This window comes from Toxorhynchites rutilus, chromosome 1 (assembly GCF_029784135.1).
Source record: "Toxorhynchites rutilus septentrionalis strain SRP chromosome 1, ASM2978413v1, whole genome shotgun sequence".
NCBI classification, from domain to species: domain Eukaryota; kingdom Metazoa; phylum Arthropoda; class Insecta; order Diptera; family Culicidae; genus Toxorhynchites; species Toxorhynchites rutilus.
Genome location: NC_073744.1, coordinates 150238522 through 150256945, shown reverse-complemented (window position 1 = coordinate 150256945; position 18424 = coordinate 150238522). Strand labels below are relative to the sequence as shown.

Below are 18424 nucleotides of genomic sequence, written 5' to 3'. Positions count from 1 at the left end.
AAGTTTGATGTTCCGGAGGAAGTGAGGAAGCACAAACTTTCAAAGTTTGCCAAGTTTGCAATTTGCTCATGTGGCAAACGGAGTGCGTCGTTCGTCACTACAGAAGCGTCTGTTTCCTCTGTAGAAGCAACACGAAGGCCCTACGATATTCTGGAACGAAGCCAACGGGGTTACTTTCGTCCCCAAGGGCATGAATCCCCTCAACGCACCGGAACTACGGCTTATCAAAAAATACTGGGCCATTATAAAGCAGGTACTACGAAGGATTCCCAGGGAGGTCAAGTTGAATGAAATAAATATCCCAAAAGCCTACTAATCTGTTATATTTTATTGTCTGAAAGTTTTAAATGTATCGGTCAACTAGGTAATTTTCTACAGCGATTTCCCGTGATGCAATTTGATGTGGAACACGCTTGAGTTGATCTCCAAGAACAAAAATAATTCGATTTTTTAATATTTTTAATTGGCCAAATTTGATCGTAACACCCTTTGGACTAAAAAGTTGGACATATAGGTTTTAAAAAAAATCAGCAAAAAGACACCAAAATTGCAATTAGCTTTCAATCTCCGATTACTATTATTTGACTGCATAAAACAGTAATTTAATTCGTGTCAGCTGTGGTATCGATTGAAGAAAGGAAGACACGTATCACGCGGTGACTGCGAACGGTGAAACGCGCAGGTGCGTTGGCATGGTGCAACTTGTAGACATTTGGACATAATAAACAGTTTTGTTACTTTTTTATTCACATAGTCATACATTTCAGCATCACTAGCTAATCTTTTCTATTCATCGCTGAGAACATGTCAGAGGGTAAGTATGGGTGTTTCATTAGCTCATTAGACCACGATGGCGTGTGTCCCTATGAGGCGGTTAGAGACAAAAGAGGCTCTGATAGTGCGGGTAGACAGGCATACTTAACTTAGTTCCTAAAATTGAGATTTATCTCACTCTTGCTTCTTCCCGCCTCATTTGTATGAACAATTCTGGTCATAAAATATTGACAACAATTTTACTCTGTACAGATCGCAAAATCCCATACTGTGTGATGTGGGTGAAAGTATGTCACCTTCTTGAAGTGTTGTGTCATTAACACGCAAATCAATTAAAGTGTTATATCATCTTCGAACGGATGATAATCATTTCGGGACAGATAACAATTTTCTCATTTGATGATAATCATTTCGGGACAGATAACAATTTTCTCCGAGAAATTTTATCTCTCACCCACAACTTCGGCGATCACCAAAGCTGTTCCACCAAATTCCACCCGCAAAACAAACCAATCTGTGTACACTGCATGCCAATCGCTCAACCGTTGCGCGCTAGCGGTTGAAACAGGTTCTCCGTGCTAATTTTCACCACCAGAGCTTATTCAGCTGCATCGTGTTGGAAAGTAAAGATCAACGGTACACGGCGCGAGCGCGGTTGGTTTCATATTGGAGTTTTATTGCTTTGCAGTCCGGAGAGTGCCAGTGACTCGATATTGTAGCGCATCAGAATTCCCGAGATTTGTGAGTGTGTATTGACTGAAATATGAACGTTTAGTGAGACCCACCTAGTGATACAACATGTCCGGACAAAAGTTTTTCCATGGCCTCACGGATGCGATGATCAATCGTCATCGGCCAGCGGATGGACCCGACAGGCAGAAGTCCAGCTTCTTCTGGCCGGATGAGTACATGCAGGATGCGTCGGAGACGTATCGAACCAGCAGCGGTAGCCATTCGTCAGCGTCATCCACACCGACCAAACAGTGCGCTAGCCCTGCCGGTGAACGTGAAACTCCGGAAATTTTGATGCAAAGACACCGCTCGAACGCTCGTTCCCATATCACATTCGATGACGGTTGTGATTCGTCGTTCTCCCAGTTGGAACGAGAACGGCAACGGGAGAAGTTAAGAATAGCACAGTTTCTGCGCGAGCAGAGCGACGATGTCAGCGAGGCAGCCAAACAGAGCCGACAAACTTCGTTAAAATCCAATTTTCATTTTTATGACTTTGTGGACACAGCAAACGAAAAGTCAACTCCGAAAGCGGCATCACCAACCACCACAACAAATGGATGCTTCAGAGCGGCCACGCCTGAGCAGGAAGAGCTGGCGCGGTACAGTCCGATGTCTAATGGAACCGCCTACCGGAAGCAACATTCCTCCCCAGCTGCGTCGGAATACCACTACTCGGCGCGCTACACCGGTAGCTACGACGATTTCGAGGACGATCGAAGCTTCAAGTCGAACGATTTCAACTACAACGGTTTCAGCCCACCAGGAACCCCGCTAGGGGGTGAAATTCCGGAACACAAGCGGATGTCCCAGCGCCATCTGCGCTCGAGCATCAACTTTAGCAACGGCGTGTTGATAGCGGAGGACAGCAGTGCTCCCCGGAAACCCGCCTCGGTACGCGAATCGGCCACGGATCGCGTGGGCGTAGGATTGCCTAATCTGTGAATGAAACAACACTGACAACTTCGCGGCGCGTGACGAAGCGAGAGTAATTGTGTTGCACAAGCAAATGCTGCTGCCTGCGTAAACCATAGGCATTCTTGGAGGGTCGACTCGAGGTGTGCTGTTGAAGGGGTAGTGTCGTTCGGTAAAACTAGATTTACGTTTAAATAAATAAAGAAAAAAAAACAAGCGAAAACAAAGATCCGAGAGTGGGTGTGAACTGTTGATTTCGAAAATTGGTGGTTATCGGTTTCCAAAAATGGAGCAATCAATGCGCATGAAAGCAGTGGTCACGGCTCGCGCTTGGGTTGCGGCCGCAGAAGTGCTACACATAAGGAGATAATTCGTCTGTGAAGAATGGTTAGATAACATGTGCAAATGGTTCAACCGGAATAATTTATGTATAGTTAACAACGTGATTAGAGAATATGTGTACAGAAACCGGGAACCGGGTTGTGTATTGGTGCAATTAAGAAATAATCGGAAAGTATTCGAGCAACGAAGAACATGATTTTCAGGTTACACAGTTGTTGGATTGATTGTTCAGTTTCCACGTGGTGTTCAAAGAACTCCCAATATCATATACCAAAAGAAAAGCTGATCAATCATGAGGAAAGCAAACAAAGTGAAAGATTTGTTGCAGCTTGATGTAATCATTTGTACAAGCCGAGCCCACACGGTGTTGTTAAAAGCAAATGTGTGTCTTGTTTAAATGAATAATTGAGAAGATACGCTACTTCAAAGCTATCGACGGAACAGCATTGTGTTGTGTGTTGCAGTGTTGAAAGTAGCTCGCGCGCCAATGAAAAGAGAAGCTGCGTGTATCAAATATGCTGCTACTGCTCCAAGCAACGCTTCATTCATTAACTACTTTCACAACAATATGATTCAAATTGCTTTAATCAAAGAGCACGACTTTTGGTTCACCATTCAATGTTACGCGAATAAACGAAGAACGAGTTGTTGGTAGTGAAGTGAGATTCAAGCAAGAGATGAGTCGATCGTTATGGGCTTCATCGAAATTCCTAATCCATGACATTTAGATATAGGCGTAATAAATATTTGTTTTAGGCTAATAATACACAGGAATAATGTTACAAGCAACGGAAACAAATAATAAAGAGAAAATAATAATGTTCTTTCCGAGAATGTACGGCATAGCTAACACTATTGATACAACAGAAGATAAATTTAATAAAATAACTGAGAATCAAACAAACGAAATAATTTCTTGTCTATATGTTCGGAAACCAGTTTTTCTACTCTCACAATCCGATTTTCACATTCTGTATGCTTGTCACCCATATCAGCAAATCCCATTAGAATACGTCAAGGGCACTCAATGATATACCCCTCCTCCTTCTTGAATTATTCAATTAATGTTAGTTGTCTGACTCGCAATTGAGCACACTTTTGGTGACATAATAAATGTCTGATGTGTTATTCATGCGCGTTCACAGAGTCGTCTCATAAACATTGGCACACGCATTTTGTTCGATAACGTTGGAACGGTTCCGTGGATATATTTCGAAGAAACTCTATGCAAACAACTATCTATTGATTTGGGAGGACGTTTAAGGTAATATGAATCCTGGAACACTGCTGTAAGGATCCGGAAATTGTTTCATTCAATGAAAAATTTAATCAACACAAAAAAAGTCACAGGAGGGTTGTGTCCGAGGCACGACCGCATAGTTGACGTAGGATTCCGTTAGGCTATCTGTTGATTTTGGATATGTTTGAAGAATTACATCGTTAAACTCTTTGATAATGATTTGGTGACCAAACGACCCGTTCTCGAGCGGGAACACACCTTGGTTTTTATTTATGAAAATTAAAATAAATCGTTTCATATATCAAGTAATTTTCAACACAACTGCTACCATATATTTTACACTTACACTTATGATAATTTTTTCACAATACACGATCAGTCATTGATATGCAATTCCACGAAGCAACATTTCGGTGGGAGCAAAAGCTCCCCCTACTATCATGTATTTGCAAAGCCGATTTCCCCCAGGCAGCTTGGTTTTGATGTTTCTGTTAGGGACCCGCCACACGTGTCGTAAATTTCGACCAATCAGATGTGGTTATTTCCGTTAGGATAGGGGTTGGAATTTTTCAATAGTTCGATAGTTAGTTTCATGACATATATTATTATCTTCAATATAAAAAATTGTTTTGGAGTGGCGAAATCGATTGACGCAAAAATTTCATCAATTCATCATTAAATGACTGAGCAATATGTGTTTGAAATTGGACAATTTTCACGATGTGCTCGATTTTCGATTTCCAATTTATACCCCAACATGTTCCCGAAAGACGTAATCCTACGTCAAAAAAAGTCTTATATAAAAATTGCGCATGAAAAAAAATGTGTTTGAATGATGTGTTTTGGTAGAAACATCAGGCAATGTATATAAAAATTTATATAATTGTTTTGAACAATCACAAATCAAAATAAAAAAAATACATTTAAATTTTATCAATTCAAAACTGCCTTCGGGCCTGCTAGTTCGATGGGAGATCAATCTGCCTCCCTAAATGAATATTGCTCATGGCGTCGCTTGGTGCCGCCGAAAGCAGACTCGTTTGCTGAGGAGTGCTGAGCGACAATGAAAATGTCTTTCTAAAGGTAGGTCGAGAAAGAGTATGAACTAGTTTTCTTCGCAAGGGCCCTTCTCAGGGCTAGAGACGAATGAACGTAAAGTTTAAAGTCTGTATTATTCAAAAGAAGAAAAATATTGCTACCAGATGTCACGAACTTTGACATTTTTTGCTACTGGTGCTACTCGCCCGTGTAGTTGGCGCAAAGGCACCGCAAAAATATTATTTTATAGAATTCCTTCATGCATTTGTCTGATACGGGCTGTGTATCGTTCGTTCTTTTTTTTGAAGGGACTTTAACCCAAAGGTCATTCGTCCCTAACGGGCTGTGTATGACTGGAGCGTTCCGTTATATACATGCATGCATATGTCCTTCGCTTCTTTTGCCAAATCCAGTAAAAGGTGGTTGATGAAACGTATGTTTTTGACGTGATACGTTCCATGTTAGTTATTAGTAGAAAATGTAAAAATAAACAGTATTTTTGATCGGTTTTATATAGTTTTTGTGGTAAGTGGAAAACAGTAAAATAAACTCTTTTGTTTCAAAACAAATTGATAGTCCTGAGAAGGACTGGAATGGTTTAATGGGTTGTACGGAATCTGCTGCGTTTCAGTCGGATGTAGCAGTTCAGTTTTGGGAGCGGTAGCTTTTACGGATTCGCTGATGCTTTCCTTGACTTTTGCGCCATCGGCTTCTGTGCGTCGATTTGCGAGGGTTTGATTGGCACCACCACGACGAGCTAAACGACGGATAGCGGGTGTGATACGATGCGGTGCAATGCACTTCGCTCCTCTGCCTCCTTTGCCGCATCAAATTGTCGATGTGAAGAGAAGCGCACCAGCAATGCACACTAGATTTAATTTGATGCTCTCCGCTGCTTCCTCTTCTTTGCTCCCTTTGCCGCGCCGCATCCATCGTTGGTTGCCGATGGCTTCCTCTCCTTTCCGCACCGTATGGTGTTGGTTGACTTGTAGAGCACTGCACACTAGAAGCCCAGATGTTTGCCGATCTGAGCGTAGAACGAGAATGAGAAATCCAAGGAAGGAAGGAAGGTATTGAATTAGAGAGACTTTAAACTCTGAGAGTTCATTCGTCTCTGACTAAAGAAATCCAAAAATGCTACCGTCCTTTTATATCAGTTGGTATGTGAGAAATAGGCGCCCCCCACTCGCTCGCCATGCAAACATTTGACTTATCGGGGAACGAAAGAAGCGAAGCAGGCGCGAAAAAGAAATGACGTCAATTTCGACCAATCAGTACCGTTTGGATAGGGGTTGAGATGTTTCAATTGTTCGATAGATAATTACATGATATCAATTATTTTATTCAAGGTGAAAAATTGTTATAGAGTGCCGCAATGTTTTGATGTAAAAATCTCATCAATCCGTCATGAAATGACTGAGCAATAAGCGTTTGAAATTGGACATTTTTCACGATGCGATCGATATTCGTTTTTCAATTTGTACTCCAATATGTTCCCGAAAGACGTAATCCTACGTCAAAAAATTATAGGAGGTTGTGTCCAAGATACGACCGCATTGTTGACGTAGAACTACGCTGTTATTTTTTATAAGTCGCTTGTTTATACCTTCGGATATTATTCTACAATGCTGTGAAGTTTTAGAAACAACTACTTAGTAGAATAATCTCTGAAATGGTTTGAAATGGTTGACGATAATTGATTGATGATTCATTCTTGCCCTCGCAAAACAATACACTAGCTGATCGCATATCGCAATTTACTTCATGTCAATGCATTGAAAATTTACCTCGAACGCTATTCCGGTGGCCTTTTTCGCAATTGTCATAAACTCGGCTACAGTCGATTATATACATGTTGCACCAGCACCATTATTCCACATCTCATAACTACATCAATATATCTTTGGCACCGCATGGAAACAACAACAATGACAACACTTGCAAGTATCAAATATCATGTTATAGAATTAATGAAAAATGTTTATATATACCTGTAACAATACAGATAGAAGTTTTGCTCCTTTAAACTTATGTAACTGAGCCTGTAAAAATAAACGATTTATTAAAAAAAATCATGTTACATGTTATTTAGTATCGCCTCAAAGCAATCGCTCCTCTAGGCATCGTTCGTACAACGTAAACCAAGCGCCAAACAAGCGTTCGCCATAGCATGCATACAGAGCCATACATTGGTGGCTTGAAACTACTAGGAATATAAACACTTCGCATCATTTTACGCTATTCTCAAAAGATACGCTCCTTTTAATATTACTGGCCTCGAAAAAAAGCATTACTTTCTCATGCTCGAGAGAAGCGCAGCTGTCACCCTTGGTGGAGGAAGTTTTGCTACTGGCAAGCGAAACCTAATCACATACAAAATTCCAGAACGACATTTGCTTTCTTGGTGACTAAACAAGCGAAATAAACTCTTTTTGTTAATAACAACCTCGAAAACAGTAGCAATACTTCATTATGATCAATATTAGTGCAAATGCAATCCTAGTTGAAGGCAGTTTTGCGACTGGCACGCGAACCCAAATAACTTATAACATTCCAGTAAGACATTCAAGATACTTGGTATTCCCCAAATTATTTTTTGACGCACAATATTAACGTCTGCTTCGCCATAACGTCAGTTTAATGAATTGATGCATTCTCAAAGGCACCAACGAACCCTTATGATGACGGAAAACAGACAATGTTAACTGCTTGGAAAAAAACTGAATTATGCCACACAGCTTGTACTCTGCTGTAGCACCCATCGATGCGAATTCGCTGATGAGTTTTTCAAGAGTGACCGCCTTCACCACCTGCGGGAGGAGCTTGATTTTGGTTACTGTCTGGGTAACAGCGTTTACATTTTCGACCGACGCGCCGAAATCGCCTACTTCGCTGTTGTTCGATGCGGTGTCACACTCACGAAGGCTCGGTTCAGTGCGAGCGCTTTTCACTGCATCAACATCACGTGCATCATTGGATGACGCTTGCTTCGAAATTTTATTGCCCCTGGCAATGCGTTCGTTTTTTGCAGGGCTCGAGCCTGCCTTCCTCTTCTTCTTGCTCATCACACACTACGTGAAGCGTCCAATATGACGCGGAAAGAAAAACACACGATACGAATAACGCGAAAAACGAACAGAAAAGCCAAACGACGATATCCAAGTTGTATTACCACTGGTGGGGTCCAATCTTAGATCGAAGCAAAAGCAAAGTGAACTGGATTACTCAACAGTCCGATGCCGAATGAAAGTTTGCCTCAGCGAGATCCACTGTTTATACTCTTGGCAAGTATTCCCCTTCATTTTTCTACTTTTCCTTTGTTCTCGGAGACTTTAAATCCTAGGATTTCCCCTCCGTTGGTCGTCGATAGGTTGCTCGTTATTGGCATCTCTGTTCGGGAAAGCACACAAATGAACAGAACAAATGTATGGGAAAATGGAAACGCTTAAAGTTTTCATGAATTTTAACCATTTAAAAACCAGGGGATTCTAATGTATGGCATATTAAACAAATCTTACGGAATTTACGATTCGTTTAGTATGTAAATCGCCAAAATCCGTTCGCGGCAAAAATAGTTATTAACGTTAACTTTATTTCATAAAAACGTGACCTGTTTTCTGATTTGGCACCCTTAATGAAAGACGTAGCTCTACGTCAAAAATGATTGCTAAGCTACGGTGTTCCCACGTCAACTTTGCGTTTATATCATAGATATAACCCACCCTTTTTTTTACGCGATTTTCGAATTAACGCGGTTTTTCTTTACACGGATTTTCCAATTAACGCGGTTTTTTTACGAGGTACGTATCCCCCGCGTAAAAAACCACACAATAAAAAACTGGATAAAACTGGATAATATTTTAAAAAAAACTGGACGATTTTAGGATTTAGCTGTTTGACTGGATCAACGAAAGAAAATCGAGGGGTTGTATCCGAGACACAACCGCTTAGGACGAGAACTACGCAATCTTTTTTTTAATAATTTGTTGGTTTATCATTTCGGATATTATTTGCCAATACGTCGAAATTTCATAAATAACTCTTTGGCTTGCGTAGTTTTGTTGAATCATTTCGAGCAGCATCGATTCTTTCTTGCCTTTGCGAGAACAATACACTAATTGGTCGTATGTCGCAATTTGTTTCTTTATATCAATGCACGCATTGTACTAAATATTTAACGAGAGACATCTTCCGTGCATCGCCATTCAACAAGCATCAAACACGCGTCTAAAATATGCACACAATTACAGCGATAAAAATTAAACATCGCGAGAATGACCGTTTAGGAAAAATCGTTTCTCGACTCTCGGTCAAAACCGTCAAAAAAACTAGGAGCTTGTCGCATCAGAACAGAACCGATGCGCACGAGAGCAAATACGAATGGTAGCTAAAATTATCGAAGGTGTGCTACGAATGGTAACTAAAAGTATCGAACATATGCTCTTCTTTCGCCTGCTTTGGCATGGCTCAGATGGTTTTGTTAATTGCAATGCTAGATGCTCTTCGAGTGAAATATTCGTTAGCGCTTACAGCTCGAGGGGGAACAAAACACAAAACGAACAGAATAAGCGACTTTTGTTGTTTCGGGCACAGAAAGATTCTGAGACTTTTTCTCAGAGGAGATGCAATACTTATATGCTAGCGAAAGCTTACTCACTATGCAAGGTTGGATTTTACTTCGCGAATATTCTCTTTTCTCTATCCCCCTTCGTTGTTTCTGTTCTAACGGCTGCATAAGTTGCCCGTTATTGACAGCTCTGTTGGGAAAACACACAAATGGACATAACAAATGTATGGGAAAATGGGAATGCTTCCAAGTTTCATCAATTTGAACCATATACAGACTATGGGATTGTAATGTATAGCATATAAAACAAATCTTAGAAAGTTTCCGATTCGATTGATATGCAAATCGTTAAAATCCGTTCGAAGCAAAGATAGTTATTAACGTTAACTTTATTTCATAAAAACGTGACCTATTTTCTGATCTGGCACCCTTCATGTATGACGTAGTCCTACGTCAAAAAACTGGAAGAATCCAGTTTAAACTGGAACATTGGCAACGCTGCCCCCAACTTGCATGTATCTGCAAAACGGATTCCCCCAGGCACATTGATTTTGAAGTCCGTGTCAGGGAATCACAGCTCGGTGGGAAAAAAATACCCCCTACTTGCGTATATATTTGCAAAGCGAATTCCCAGTGGTACATTGATTTTGAAGTCTGTGTTGGGGAAACCGTATATCGGACCAATCAAAACTTGGCAGTTAGGGCGTTTAGATAACGCTTGACATTTTACAGTTATTCAATTCTTTATCCCAAGAAAAATAACATTTTATTAATTGTGATAGACGCGTAGAAATATTTCCTATCAATTGAAGCAAGCATCTTTCCGATTTATTAAGAAATGTTCGAGTTTAAGGGGGGACCCCGGTCTGGAAAATCGAAAAAATCGAATTTTCTTTTTTTGCATTTTTGGGAAGCTTATGCCCTCAGAAATGTTGTCCTAAAAGGATTTTTCGATATTTGATTTCGTTGGAAAATTACAGCCAAAAGTATGAGGTGACCTCAAGAAAAGTAGCAGTAGCCGTTTTGCTAGCTTTTTGGTTGCTCTCATACTCTCTCGAACACATACATACATACATACGCACACATACACAAACATACACACACATACAAATGAAGTGAAGTGGACAGCTGTTTTGCCGATTAGTGAAAGATGGTAATTTTAGTTTTTTCTGTACATACATATATTTATTTTGTTGGAATTGTATTTGTATTTGTGTAGGGAGCTTTCTAAATTGGTGTTGGTTATGCTGTTTGTTGTTGTTCAGTTGTTCACTCGCTTGTGTTTGACAGGTATAAAAATAGACAGTTTTACAAATTTTGCCTAAACATGAGTCCGAAAAGTGTGTATCGCGATACGAAAGGCTCAAGAATTGCGAGACCACACCGTGTATCCTTAAAGCGAAAAAATTATCCAATAAACAGATATGGAGGAAGAATCGAGAATACAAGTCGATCGGCGAAGAAGCTAAAAGCACCAAAGTTGTCTGACATTGCTGTGAATGATTCTTTCGGGTATCGCATAATCAATTTTTTGACAGTTTTTTCTGTCGTTTCGAAAGTTACGAAATGTAAAAAATGTGATGGAAATGTAACATTTTCCGAGGAAAGTTGCCGCGGACTTGGATTTAAACTGGTGATCAACTGTCCGTCTTGTAAACCAACATATGTTTTTTCGAGTCCTTTAATCCGTGGAAAAGCATATGAAATCAACCGCCGAATCACCTTCGTATTTAAGTTACTGGGACTTGGCTATGCTGCGCTGGAAAAGTTTTGTGGACTAATGGATCTCCCAAAGCAAGTCGCGGAGAGCACGTACGACAATATCAGTTCCTACATTTTCAAAGCAGCAGAAGTTATCGGTGAAAGTTCTATGGAAAATGCAGTCGCTGATGAAACAAAAATGAGTGGAGGAAGCAGAGACATCACGGTTTCTGGAGACGGCACTTGGAAGAAACGTGGGTATTCTTCACTATTTGGAGTGTCGTCCTTGATTGGGTATAACAGTGGAAAAGTGGTTGATATAAATGTAAAATCATCGTACTGTAAAGAATGCGAGACCTGGAAGAAATTGATGGGAAGCCCGGAATACGATTCGTGGTTAGAAGATCACGCGAACCACTGCAGCAACAACCACGAGGGATCAGCTGGAAGAATGGAAGTTGACGCGATTCGGGAGATGTTTCTGCGCTCCGAGGAAAAGTACTCCGTTCGATATACTAATTACGTTGGTGATGGTGACAGCAAGACTTACAAGGGAATTGTCGACAGCAATCCGTATAAAGGCGTCAACATTGTAAAGAAGGAATGCATAGGACATGTACAGAAGCGAATGGGAACTCGACTGCGAAGTGTTAAAAAGAACAACAAAGGCCTGGGAGGAAGAGGAAAGCTGACCGATAAACTAATCAATGAATTGACAGTTTACTACGGTCTAGCAATTCGACGCAATTCTGACAGTAAAGAGGAGATGAAGAAGGCGATTTGGGCGACATTTCTTCACAAAGTTTCGAACAACAGGCATCCACAACATGACTTATGTGATAGTGCCTGGTGCTCATATCTGAAAGCAAACGAATTGAACACATTGAAGGATTATGATCACCACGAACCTTTGCCGAAAGATGTGCAGGACGCAATTCGACCAGTCTATGAGGACCTTTCGGCAGACAATTTATTGCAACGATGCGAAGGGGGGTTTACGCAGAACAATAATGAAAGCCTCAATTCAGTTATTTGGTCAATCGCTCCAAAATCCAAGCATAGTGGCAAACACACTGTTGACTTCGCTAGTTATACAGCAGTTAGTTTGTTTAACGATGGCTATATTTCTGTTTTGAAAATGATGAAATTAATGGGAATGCTGATTGGACCGAGCTGCCATGCGTTATATTTGTAACTGAACAAAAAAAGAATTTCCAAGGCAGAAGTGAAGAAATACGAGAGCAGTAAGATTGCTCGACAAATGATTGCTGCGGCCAGAAAAAGTGCTGCGGACAGCTTCCTGGAGGCCGAAGGCGAAGTGTATGGAGCCGGAATAGCTAACTAAAAGCTGATCATTTCTAAAAGTGTATTATTTTGTGTTACAAATACATTAATATTCCTCAAACATATGTTTTCCGTTTCTGATCCGCCATTTTTCATTCGCCATTTTGCATCCGCCATTTTGTTTTTTTTTCATAAATTTGTAACGGACAGGTATTCAGCTACTTAAAGAAAAAAAGAAACTCATTTCAATATAATCTACTTCATTTATTGCAACGCATTGCTGACCGAAAACTTGAAAAAAACTTTAAACGCGTTTTTCTCGAAACCATGTTTTTTCAACTGGTGGTATCGATATCTCAGGATCTACTCGACCGATTTGGCTGAAATTGGCATCTAAAAATGTAGAAATGAATTATCTAAAGTGTTACATAGCCGTTTTTTGATATTTCATTTTTTCGATTTTTTATGAATTTTTAAACAGCGATTTTTTATGAAAAATGACGTATTTTTAACAAAAATGGCCGCCATTTTGGAAATTTTTCGAATTTTAAAAAACCTCTATGTAACACTTTAGGTATTGTCCTAAGGATTCAAAATATTCATTGGAATTCGTTCTACGACCCCCCGTTTCTTCAGAACCGATACCACCAGTAAGGTATCTTTTTCAGACAACATCTACGCATCCAGCTCTAAACAGCGTAATAATCATTATTCGTGCACTCAAAAAATGGAAAAAACATCTTCAAATATACCTTCAACAATAACCAAAATACCCGAACACTTCACTTTATTCCTAACATCCGAAAAAAAATCACGAAGATTCATCATTTTTCGACCTTCCAGACAGGGGTCCCCCCTTAAAGCATTTTAAATCTTTCATTTTTTCCTGTATGTTCTGTGTTTAGGTTTTCGTTTCACTCCCATATACTTCGGTTAGACGTAGTCCCACGTCAAAAGTATGTAATATTTCCTTACTCTTGCTTACACAAGCAATTTATTAGTTGATGCAAGAAATTTATTACCGATGCCGACTGGCGTAATGTGGACGCGTCTCAACATATACAAACCCGCGGCACTAATCAGCATAAAATATAACAAAAAGTTAAATCTAATAACCATTTTTCCACTTGTGTTGCATCGAATATGAACCATTTTAGCATTCTATAAAGTTATTTTGAAACACAGACCTCTTGTGATGTGTACAATAAGGCCCCAACAGAGGCGCAACGATATATCGTTGTTGGTATTTTTGGCAAGTGCACCTAACCACGATATATCGTTTATTCGACAAAGGTTTATTCTTAATTTGTTCTAATGTTGATTCTCGCCGACAATTATTACGTAGTTGCACGTTAACGATGTGGTCATGTCTTGGAAAACACACTTCCTTTTATTTTACTGTGCGTTCCTGAAACCGAACGAAATCACTGGAGAACGATATCGAATTCAATTGAAGCGATTTAGCCGAGTACAATAAGGCCATGTTCTCACTGCAGCGGGGCGTTAACGTTGCGTGAGCGGGGCGTGTTCACTTCTCACTCACACTGCACCGTGGCAGCGGCGTGTCTTCGGCGTGTTCTATGAAAATTGTCAATGTGTGTTTTTGAATGAAAGAATGAAAATTGGTTTATTTTTCTATATTCCAACATCGTTGGACGTATCCGGCTAAAAACTCGGAGGGTAAAAAACGTAAAAAATAAAAAAACAAAAAAAAATTAAATTATGTCACTTCTACAAACAAACATATGCTAATGAGAAACGGAGAAGAACAAATATCGCCGGCGTGAAGTGTTTTCGTTTGCACGCCAGCCACACGTCAAAACCACGCTCACGACACGTCAGCCTGGTGTGAACACATCGGTAAGAACACACATGATTTATCGTAAGCGTCACACCTCCCGCCCGAGGGAGGCGATCTGGCGTAGTGGTAACATCCATACCTCTCACGCAGAGATCACGAGTTCAATTCTCACTCCCGACATTCTTCCAAAAATGGAAGTAAAAGTGACGAACCAGCCGAAATGTGCTAAAAATCACTATAATAGAGAAAAAAAAAAAAACCTCCCGCCCAAGCCCGCTGACGCCACGCTGCAGTGAGAACAAGGCCTAAGTAATACAAACAGAGGCATGAACAAGTGATTCTACAGCATAGCGACACCGTTCAAAACTACTTAGAAACACCCAGGCTTGAAGTCTTACGCCATCAGTAATATTCCCCAGATACACTGCTTTTACCATTTATTTAATATTGAATGAACGAGCCGTAAAACAATTCAGTTTCTCTGAAGCTCTCACACTAACGTACCGAGCAACTGCTGTTCGCGCTGAAGATCGAGATGTTTCCATGCATATGTGTTGAAGAACTAGTCGTGAGAATATTTCGAAGACAGTCTAACAATACCTGTTCGCCTCCTGAACATAGGTTGTAAGTTGTATATTTGGTTCAGTAGCATATGTGATTCACGTGAACCTTTGATTTCAAAAAGTTATCCCATACAAAATGTTCACCACCTCGAAAAAACATGGTATGCAAAATTTCATTTCTATCGGGCTAAAGGGAGAGTGGCGTAAAGCGATCAAAGTTTGTTTTTGAAAATCGAAAAATCACTCAAGGGTGGAAATAAGGCAATTGGGGGTTTCAAAAAAAAAATATTTTTGACAAAAATAAAAATTGTAAGGGGTTGTATCTAGAACACGACCGCATATTTTGGACGTAGAACTACGCAATTATATTATGTAATCCACTTGTTTACCACTTCGAATATTATTTTAGAATGCATCGAAATTTTTGGAATATATTATGTTCTTCGTTACAAATAAATTTGATGAACGTCCTTTTACGTTTGATATGATGCCTAGGACTACCAAAATATGTGAACGGAAGAATTGTCAAACGATTATTGCACATCTCATGTTTACGTAGTTTTCGAACCGCGAAAGTTCATTCACCTCTAGTATCTGAAATGACGATTTTCCCAAGCTTCTCAGTTTAAAAGTACGTTTTAAGGAAACATTCTGGTCTGCACAACGACAAGCGAGTACAAAAGTACTCAACACCAAAAATACCCCCGACTTGCATGTATTTGCAAATCAGATTCCTCCAAGCACAATAATTTTGAAGTCCGTGTTAGGGAAACTCAGCTCAATTTGAAAAAAAAATACCCCCGACTTGCATGTTTTGACAAAGCGGATTCCCCCAGGCACATTGACTTTGAAGTCCGTGTTAGGGAAACACAGCTCGATGGGAACAAAAATACCCCCTACTTACATTTATATTTGTAAAGCGGATTCCCCCAGGTACATCGATTTTGAAGTCTGTGTTGGTGAAACCGTAAATCGAGCCAATCAAAACTTGGCAGTTAGGGCGTTTTGATGACGCTTGACATTTTACAGTTATTCAATTGTTCATCTCATAAAAAATAACATTTTATAATTGTGATAGACGCGGAGAAATTTTTCTTGTCAACTGATGAAAACATCTTTCCGATCTATTAAGTAATGCTCGAGTTTTAAGCATTCCAAATACGGGCAGGGTTAGCACACGAATCGGCAGAACAAAAGTATGGGAAAAAAGGAAGTTCTTCCAGTTTTCATGAATTTCAACCGTTTAGAGATCAGCGAATTGTAATGTATAGCATATCAAACAAATCTTAGAGAGTTTCCGATTCGATTGGTATGCAAATCATGAGAATTCGTTCACAGTGAAAAAAGTTATTAACGTTAACTTTATTTCATAAAAACGTGACCTGTTTTCTGATTTGGCACCCTCCCTGAAAGACGTAGTTCTACGTCAAAAAAATTCGAGATGACAGTAGATCTCGACGTTTTATGCAATTTTAAGACATTTGCCATCGTTTTTCTTCAAAACTCTTAAGTCCGATTTATCTGGTATTTTGCATAGAGTGTTTTTCGAGATGGTGAACATTTTTTATGGGATAACTTTTTGAAATTCGAGATGACCATTTTCATTGACAAGTTTGAAAATGCATACAGGTTATTGATACTATGGATACTGGCGATGAAATCGATATCATGATCAGTTTGCTGATATCATTGATTAATTAGGAGCCGATACGAGAAGGATTTTGCAGTATTTTTAGCGCAACACATGCTACTCATCGTTTACCTAGTTGAAACAAAATTAATGTTACAACACTTATACCAAGCCATTCTTCATAATATACATGCTACCTTGTAAAGTGATGATTTTCTAACCATTTCAGCGTGGAGAGAATACTTGAATCCAGGAAATTTGAGTAAAAATTCTGATTTTTATAACAAATTTGAACGAATTTCAAACAAAAAAAAACAAAACATCATCATTTTACTCGCTACGCCATCTGATTGTAAATCCAACGTAAATTCGTCATTTGCAATATTATTTGCCTCGAAGTGGAACTATTTCTTGGTTAGTCACAGTTGCAGATGTAATACGTAGATGGCATGCTATGGGACTGGTACACGAAACTAAATCACATATAAGATTCCAGAAAAGGACACTTATTGAACGGTTTTTTAGCTTGACCTATTTGTTTGTATGTTTGTCTGTAGGGTTGTCTCACATTAATAGAAATTTGATCCCCTTCCTGTTGACCGATTGATCCGAAATTTGGAAGAGACATCTCTACTGTCATTATAAAGACATATCTAAAATAAAAGAGGAACGGTTTCATTGTGAATAAACAAATTAATAATAGTAATCAAGTAAATAATAATACTTGGCTTCCTTCCATTTTCACCTTAAAGCGTTGAGGTAGACTTTTAGTTTTCCTCAAATTGGTCTTTTTGAAGACAAGAGGCGAATAAACTGAAACTTTTGAAACAGTTTTTTATTCAACACTACTACTATCCACACGACCGTTGCTACTAGCGGTCAGTTGCAAATGATGTATAGCTTATATATTCCCTTATTCCGCGCGGCAAAAGAGGTGAGATACCAAAGTTTCTCGCTTTATTGTAGAAGTTACTTTTTAGGTCCTGTTTCAAACCCGAGTCGATAACATATGAGGATACGACTTCAAATCTCACCTAGTAACAAACAATAGTCACGCCTTTCGCCTTCGGGAATACTGTGACTTGAACTATCTCACGTCATCCGCCGCGCGGAATAAAGGGAATTCTCTCGATCCGCCGATGAAATTATGAAATGAATAATGAAGACCATCTTGTTCAAAGAAAATGTCATCATCGAACTGATTTTGTTTAAATTATTTTTACCAATACAGTTAATGTTATCAATAATGTTATCATCTTTCATTAAAAGGTATAACTCCATTTGTCTTTCAATAAATCACCATTCAGATTGCGCCACATGTGCATACATACGTATTACACAACAGTATCCAATATAGCGCTAGTCGATGCCCATACAGAACAAAAACACGCATCGTAAATAATTTATTAAAACACCGCCGCGCAGATCACATCCCCGATCATACCATAAGAAGCCAACCGACCGAGAGTGGTAAATTATTCATTGTATTGTTTTGTTTTTTTTTCTTCTGTACTCCCGCACACAGTTCCATGGACGAAATCACTTACCTGCAGTCGCACGATGTCGTCATCTTTCTCGATGCCAGTTTCCCTAACGGTGGCCGGCTTAACCACCACAATGCTATGTGCGGCCGACGAAGGCCGTGGTTTCACGAGACCAGCGCCACCATTGCGGGCCTGCGTTTCCTGTGTTCTGCCCACGATGACACTGTTGGGGCGAACTTTGCCGCTCTTTGTTTGCTGCTTGTTTCTCAATTTTGGCGAGTCTGATGCGGAATCGAAAATAAAGCATGATCTAATAATTGTCAGTTGGGAAGAGTGCAAGCTGCCCTTCGCTT

General features: G+C 39.7%; 2 protein-coding genes across 3 annotated transcripts in view; one reads left to right on the top strand and one right to left on the bottom strand.

Annotated features, from left to right (window-relative positions):
* The window catches only part of LOC129763319 (BLOC-1-related complex subunit 5), a 44140-nt gene that overhangs the window by 9824 nt on the left and 15892 nt on the right, over positions 1-18424 (bottom strand). For both annotated transcript variants that reach the window (XM_055762260.1, XM_055762261.1), the window contains one exon: positions 18135-18352. In XM_055762260.1, coding sequence (XP_055618235.1) covers positions 18135-18352 — 218 coding nt within the window. The remainder of the gene's footprint in view (positions 1-18134; positions 18353-18424) is intronic.
* On the top strand, positions 726-3692 carry LOC129763321 (uncharacterized). The gene is made up of 2 exons (XM_055762262.1): positions 726-814; positions 1027-3692. Exon 2 carries the CDS (start codon positions 1573-1575, stop codon positions 2449-2451), a length of 879 nt encoding a protein of 292 aa, XP_055618237.1. The 5' UTR covers positions 726-814; positions 1027-1572; the 3' UTR covers positions 2452-3692.